The sequence below is a fragment of the Phoca vitulina genome, unplaced genomic scaffold (assembly GCF_004348235.1).
Source record: "Phoca vitulina isolate PV1807 unplaced genomic scaffold, GSC_HSeal_1.0 scaffold47, whole genome shotgun sequence".
In the NCBI taxonomy this organism is placed as follows: Eukaryota; Metazoa; Chordata; class Mammalia; order Carnivora; family Phocidae; genus Phoca; species Phoca vitulina.
In genome coordinates, this window is record NW_022589750.1 from 2,297,444 (window position 1) to 2,305,067 (window position 7,624).

General features: G+C 61.5%; 1 protein-coding gene across 1 annotated transcript in view; it reads right to left on the bottom strand.

Annotated features, from left to right (window-relative positions):
- Positions 1–709: 709 nt before the first annotated feature.
- ZBTB4 (zinc finger and BTB domain containing 4) overlaps positions 710–7,624 on the bottom strand; it is an 8,968-nt gene continuing 2,053 nt past the window's right edge. The window contains 3 exon segments of the mRNA XM_032431748.1: positions 710–5,289; positions 6,075–6,805; positions 6,807–7,175. Coding sequence (XP_032287639.1) covers positions 3,327–5,289; positions 6,075–6,805; positions 6,807–7,166 — 3,054 coding nt within the window. The 5' untranslated portion in view covers positions 7,167–7,175 and the 3' untranslated portion in view covers positions 710–3,326.

Here is a 7,624-nt window from a genome sequence, read left to right on the forward strand (position 1 = left end):
TTGGCCTGCACAATTTTTAGTGTGAGTTAGCTACTTTAAAAATTTGGATATTGCACAGAGAAATTTGGATTTCTGGCTTCTCTTGGGGAAAAAAAAAAAATTAAACTACAGTAACACCGGGCCTGATTCCCCTGTTGGCAGCAGCCTGCTAGTGCTGATCAGTGTGATGGCCCACCCTGGTCAAGGTATTTGCACCAGAACTCCTCAAAGCCCCCACCCAGCCGACCAGCTTGGCTCATTTTACTTGCCCGTTCCTCCGTAACATTAGACAAAATCAAGGGGAGGGGTGGGGAGATGAGTTGAAGGCAATGAGAGGCTAGGAGTAGAAAAAGAAAGGTGGTGGTATCTCACGACCATCCCTCACTTTATGCCCATTTCTTTTCGATTTGGAGAGCGGGTCGCACCAGGTGTAAGGCGCACGGGACATTAGGATCTTGTGCCCAGCAGGCTGTGCGAACTGGGCTGAGTTAATGTTTCTGCCTGGAGGTCAGACCAAAGTCAGCTTGAGCCCTAGTGGCTGCAGCCGTTACGGTGAAGTACGCAGGGTCACCAAGCCCTCACACCTCCTCAGCTGCTGGAGGCTGTGCCCTCAGAGGGATCATAAAGCCACAGCTCCCAGGATCCCTGGGAGACAAGGTAAGCATGTCCCTGTCCAGCCAACTCCCCAGCCACGCAAAGAAGTGCACTTGGCATCCCAGTGCGGAGCACAGTTTGTTTGTCTTGTTGGTTTATTGGCCTAGAGAATTGGACACACACACAGATGCGGAGATAAATATTGGTCAGTTTCTCTAAATCTGGGTCCTCACTACGTATAGAGCTAGTCTGTAGGATTCTAAACCTTGCGTGCTGTGGCACAGAACCAGTGGCCTTTCCACTCCACCATCACCCTTCTCCCCAGAGAACATGGGGAAAGAGGGCACAAACTGACAAGACTTGAATAATTTTCAAAAGACGGAATTGCAAAATCCCAAATTTCCAACATCTGAAATTCACAATATTCAAGTTCCCCAGCTCGGATACACGTATTTTAATCTCCAATTTGCCACAATCTCATTTGTTGCCCAGAACCACCAAATTCTGGAAGCTAGTTTCCTAAATCATATTTTCAAAAAAATAAGTGTCTACGATCTCAGTTCTCCCAAAAATGTCTGTGGTTTTGGAATTTTGACCTGTTCTGAAATTCAAATCCCCCGGTCCATCCTCAACTCCTTCCGTTTCCTGTGCCTTTCTGCCTCAGAGGAGTGCAGGTTAAGGATATAGGAGAGCTGTCATCACATCTGCCCCCTGCCTCCAAGGCTCTGTCTCCCTTGTGGTTCCGCTGTGTGTGTGTGTGTGCGTGTGTGTGTGTGTATATATATATATGTGTGTGTGTATATATATATATATATAAAATTTGTGTGTAGATATATATATATGTATTCTTTATTATGTTCTTTTTTCGCAGTTTTTCTAAAGTGCCAGAAACGAGATTTGTGGGAATTTTTTAGTTTTTTTTTTTTTTTTTTGCATTTCCCGTTTTAAGCATTTTACCCCCTTAAAAATTGGAACTTGGTACATTCAGTAGGAACTCTTCACTCGGACTGTGGCCAAGACCAGGAAAAGTGCAAAGAGACAGAGGAGGAGAGAAGGAATGACACTCCTCCGTGGTTAACATTCAGGAGCCTGTCAAAAACCTCCCCCTTCCTGTAGACTGGGAGGGTAAGAGGAGGCAGGAGGATGCTCCTGGTCCTTCCCCCAAGCTCACCTCCCTCCAAAAGCCATGATCTTGCCCTTTCAGCCACGAGAGAGGGCAGCCATCTTGGCCCCGGAAAACAGTAGCTGGGATTAAGCTCCCATCTCAATGGTGGCAGCATTTCCCCCTTTTAAACTGCACTCCTCTAATTCCCATTTATCAGATTTGCTCCCCCAAACTGACTCTCCCCTTGTGAGCTGTTTTTTTTTTTTTTTTTTTTTTTGGGAGCGGGGAGGTGGGTGGGATGGGAAATGTTCATCCAATCACAGAGTGGGGACGCCCGGTCGTCAAAGAGAATTAGGAGCAAACATTTCTTCAACTCCCCCACTGGAAGGAAACATACGGACCCCTGACCAGGGTTAACTAGTGCAAATTAGGGATTAGGGACTGTTTAAGGTCCCTGCGCCCCATCCCTAGGCTGGGATCTTTGGGTGTGGGGAACTGAGTCAAAGATGGGGTGTAAGGTGCTATTCTGGAGGAAAAGTTGGTGGGGATACCCCAAAGCCCACCAAGGGAGTAGGATGGTTCCCCAAAAACCACCTGGAGTGAATGGTGAGGGAAGCGACACTGGGAAAGATGGAGGTAAAGGTAAGGATGGGAGGTCATGTGCAAATCTTGGGCTTACCCACCCATCCAACCCCCATCACTTTTCTGGCTATTTGGTCTAGTCTGGGAGAAACCATCAGGAAAAAAACAAAACAAAACCAGGGAGAAAGTAGATTCCCTTCCCCGTCCCATATGGAGCTCCCTCCTCCTGGCCCCCAAATCTGATTTAGCCCAGAAGAGGCCATAGGTAGAGGCAGGAAGAGGTGTGATCTACTCACCTCTTTGCCTTGGAAGAATCTGGGGCTCACTGGATTTGGGGGTCAAGATAGGGCCAAGAGTAGTGCTGCCCTGGGCTGGGAAAGTGCTCAGCCGTGGAACAGATGGGTAGCCCTCCCCCCAACACCTCCTTGACCTGGATTGGAAGAGGCCATCTCCAGAGTCTAGGAGAGGAGGAATATGGAAGATCTAAAGGCATGGAAGCCAAGGAGACAGGGACACAGAAACCCACCCCTGGGAAGAATGGAAGCCACGCTTCCAGATGGGCGGGTGTCAGGTATCACAATGGTCTGGTCCAGGCCCTGGGCCACGAAGAATGGAATGTGCTAGGAAGCATCTAGGCAGGGGCTTAGAGAAAGCTTCAGAATGAGGGGAGGTCACTAGGTGAGAGAGATGGTTTCCCCCCCGGGGTTTACGAATCAGGAGGGTAGGTTAGACATTCAGAGCTGGTGGGGGCCGTGAGTAGAGATTCATATAAGTATATTGCTCAGTTGCCCCAAGGGCTGGAGAAAGGATGGGAGCTGGCCCTGCCCCTCATGGAGGCCATTCCCTGGAGGAGAACTGAGAGGGGAACCACCCAAGATCCCTTCCCAGGAGATGGGAAAACTACAATCTCACACAAAGCAGCCTGACCCCTGAGCTCCAGGGGCCCCCAAGTCCCTGCACAAGAGTGTGGAGGGGCTCCCAAGGGGCAGGGAAGCCAGGGAGCTGGTAGTGGCAGGGGGTTCGGGGAGGGTGGCATCTGGTGAAAGGGGGGAGGTGGGCCCAGAGCTCACCCCACATCTCCCTTCTGGGTTCTCTCAAGCCCTGCCCTTTCCCCTTCTCCCTTAGGAGGGACTGGTGGAGGAAGAGTGGGCGGAGGTGGGGTTGGGGGAGTAGGGGGTGCTGCTTGAGGATTGACTGCGTAGCCAAAGACCCCTGGAAGGAAGGGAAGGGCCCCCCCACCCTTCTCGTCAGGTAGGACCATGTTAAGAGCAACCGGGAGAGCGGCCAGGTTGCTGAAGTTGTAAGGGTAAGCGGCAAGGAGCTGGGGGCCATAGACGAGCGGGTAGGGCTCTGGGTAGAAGGTGACTTTGGCAGCCCCCAACCCCTCCGCGCGGTCCCCCTCCCCGGCCCCCACGGGCCCCTCGCTGCCACTTTTCCCCCTCCCACCGCTAGGTTCCCTGCCGCTCCCAATCAGAGCCAGTGGAAATTCCTGCACAGGCGGATACGCATAGGTGCCCCCTCCTGCCACCAGCGGGGGCTCCTCACCCCCTGAGATGACAGGGTCCTGGACAGAGGCGGCCTCGGACGCTCCCTCCGCAGCAGCAGCGCTCCCGCCACCGGCCTCGCCGCTGGACGAGGAGACTTGCATCTCTTGGGGGGCCTCCTCCTTGACCTCCCCGGCTCGGGTGCCGGCGCTGCCCTTGGAGTAGGCGATGACCGGCGTCGGGGTGCCCCCGGGCCGCTCGGCCGCGTGCCTCTGGCCGTGGCGGGTCAGGGCGGCCGCCGTCTTGCACACCTTGGCGCAGTGCGGGCAGGCGAAGCGGCTGGAGGGCCGGCGGCCGCCGCGGGAGCCGTGCGCGCCGCCGCCGTGCGCCTCCTGGTGCTTGCGCAGCTTCCGCAGGCTGGCGAAGGTCTGGGCGCAATCGGCGCAGCGGTGCCTCCGCTCGGCCCGGGCGCGCCCCGCGGGGCCCTCGGCCGCCGGCGCGTCCTCCCAGCTCCTGCGCTCCGGCTTCTGTCTCCAGCGGGGCGGCCGGCGGCCCCGGGGCAGCGCGCCGCCCCCGCTGCCGCCCGCGCCCGCCGCCCCGGCCTTGCGCTTGGGCTTGTAGGAGTAGTAGGGCCGCCAGAGCTGGTCCTCCCCGCCAGCCCTCGATTCCTCCTCGTCCTCGTCCTCGTCCTCGTCCTCGTCCTCGTCCTCGTCCTCTTCGTCGTCCTCCTCCTCGCTCTCCTCCACCTCCTCTCCGCTCAGCTCCCCAGGGCGCAGGTCAGTCTCTGAGATGCGGCGCTTGACAATGGCCTCCTCGCCGATCCGCACCGTGATCTGACACAGTGGAGGTGGGGCCTGGAGCTGAGAGGGGCCCCGGCCAGGCCCCGCGGGGGGACCCCCACCCCCGCCAATCCCGCCGGCTGGCTTGGCCGTGTAGGTCAGAGTCCTTCCGGCCCGTGGGTTCCGGCCCTTGGCCTCCTCCGTGGCTGTGGCCGGCCCCGCGGCGGTGGCCGGGCTGCCCGCGGTGGCCGGGCTGGTTGGCGTGGCTGCAGGCTGAGGGGGAGGAGGTGGGTACTCACGTTTTTTGGGGGGCCTCGGGGGAGCAGTGTAAGTGATGACCGAGGCAGCTTGGGCTCCCCCCGTGTTGGCCGGCCCACCCCCTGCCCCACCACTGCTACTGCCCCCGTGAACAATGACAGAGGGAGCCGGGCGGGCGAAAGCGATGACAGAGGGTGGGGGGCCGGGCTGGGGGGCAGGTGGGGGTCCGGGCGGTGGGCTGGCAGGCATGGCTACAGGGGCCGGCGTGCTGAGGCTTGGAGAGAGGGGAGCCTCGGGGGCTCCCTGGCTGTAGGTCTTATAGGGCCGCTTGGCTGCCCGCATGGGGAGCAGCCGGTACAGCTTGAGGGTATTGAGCTTGGGCTTGTAGCCTCCATTGGGTGTCTTCTCACTGGCTAAGAGGCCGGGGCTAATGCCGTGGAAGGCTCGCTGGTGGGTCTTCAGGTTATAATAAGTGACAAAGGTCTCCCAGCAGAAGATGCACTGGTACCTGGGCCAGGACAGCAGGGAACAGGGCGGGGACAGAGACACTGGAGTCAGGGGCCCTGAAGCCAGGGCCTCAGCTTCCCACGTCCTCCACTCAGACCTATGGCTCCCCCAGCGCTCACCCTCCTTTCATGCTGCTTGTCCCATCCTGCCAGCCTCAGGAGAGGTACCAGTCCTAGCTCAGTGCCCCCCACCGGCTGTGAGACGCTAGGCCCCAGCTGGTCCATCTGCGAACCGGGAATAATCACACGCCTTGCCTAACTCACGCAGCCTTCTTTGGAAGCTCCGGTGACAGAGCAGGGGGTGGGGGGTGGGGGGAAATGTCTCATGAGCAGGGACGTATGGCGGAAAGACACGTTCCGGCTCCCCGCGGGCATGTCTGCACCCCCCCCCCCCACCCCTCCCCGGGCGCGGGGCGTGGGGCCAAAACCCCCCCCCCCCCCCCCCCGGGCCCACCCCCCCCCCCCCCCCCCCCGTCTCTTCCTATGCGGGCAGCTTCCTCTTCCCGCCCCGGCCTTCCCCACAGCACCAGGCCAGACCCGGCACCCAGAGGTGCTAGTGAGCATCGGGGGCAGGGAGCCGAGGCTGGAGGGAGGCGGCTGCCCCAGTGACGGGGAGCAGGGGTGAGTGGGTGAGCGGGCCGCTGTCGACGAGACTCCCTGGGCCCCACGCTCTGCCCGCCCCTCCCCGCTGTGGTCCCTGGCGCCCCGACTCCTGCCCAGCTCCGCTCGGCCGGCCGCCGCCGCCGCCACCCCCCGGGCCCCCGCGTCCGGCCGCCGGGCCGCTCACCTGCGCTCCCCAGTGTGCCACACCTCGTGCTTGGTTCGGTACTCCGCCAGCGCGAACACCTTCTCGCAGTAGCGGCAGGGGTACTTCCGCCGCCACGAGTGCACGTTGCTGTGCCGCTTCAGGCTGGACAGGGTCACGTAGGAGCGCTCACAGGCGGCGCACACGTAGAGCACGTGGCCGCCCACCACCTTCACCACGTGCTCGGGGCCGCCTCGGAAGCCCACCGGCGCGGGCAGGGCGGAGGCGTCCACCCCCGCGGGACCGCTGGGGCCCGAGCCCCCGGAGCCCAGCCCCGCAGACCCCCGGGTGCCGGCCCCCCGTCGGCACTGCGCCTCGTGGGTCTGCAGCCGCTTGGGATGGATGAAGCTCTTGCCGCATCGCGGGCAGGGCAGGGGCCGCCGGGACAGGGGGGCCTGCGAGTCAGAGGCCTGGGCCTCAGCCCTGTCGCCCTCCCACTCCCCGGCGGGCCTCGGCCCGGGCCCGAAGCTCTCGTCTGCGGGCTGCGAGGCAGCCATGGCGGCTGGGGCAGGAGGTACCCAGGCATCGCCTCCCTCCCCCAGGCCCTGCAGGCGCGAGATGCCCAGACGCCGCCCCAGAGCTCCGATCTCCGCCACCGCTGCCCCGTCCCCTCCGCCGCCGGGTAGGGCAAGCCGGGCACTGTAGATGAAGTTGAGGACATCAGAGAAGGCAGCTGCTGGGACCCCTGGCAGCTCCAGGACCCGGGGGGGGGGGGGAGGGGGGGGGGGGGCCGGGGGGGGGGGAAGAGGAGGAAGAGGAAGAAGAGGAAGAGGAAGAAGAGGAGGAGGAGGAAGAGGAAGAAGAGGAGGAGGAAGAGGAGGAGGCAGCTGTGGTGGTGGCGGGGTTGGGGGCAGGGCCCCCAGTAACTGGCGGGAGGGGCAGCGGAGCTGAAGCGAGCAGGGCCTCTCTGAAGAAGGGACTGGAAGCAGCCAGGACGCTGCGGTGAGCAGGGAACTTGGTGTCTCCAGCTATGAGGGTGACATCACAGAAGAGGCCGCGGAGCCGCTGCTCATTGAGCTGGCGCAGGACGGCGGGGGCATGGGACGGGTCCGTCACCTCTGCTGGGGGGGGCATGGCGCCAGCCTGGATGGAGAAGCAGCCGGGGGCAGGATGTCAGAGGCCGGGCGGAGGGGCGGGGCCTCTGTCATCAGGGAGGTGAGCTGGGAGGGCGTGGGGGGGCTGCTGTTGGTCAGAGACTGGAGAAAGACTGACACACTTCGGGCTGCAGAAGGCAGGGGTTAACCTTAGCCACGCGCGTCTGGCCAGCATCCAACCCCAGGATGGCAAATGCTGGGGCTGGAGGCGGCCAGGGCTGGCTCAGGTCATGGCGAAGGTCAAAGGCTCCCAAGTCCGCAGACCAGAGATGTCAGCAGTGGTCACCTTTCTCCGGCCCGGAGGACGAGGAGGCCCCCAGGACAACTACTGACCACTGACCACTTCGCAGGGCGTCCCAGCCTCGAAAAACTGCCTCGTGTCCGGTTCCCCCCCCTGACCCCCCCCCCGCCCCCCCCCCCCCCCCCCCCCGCCGCCAC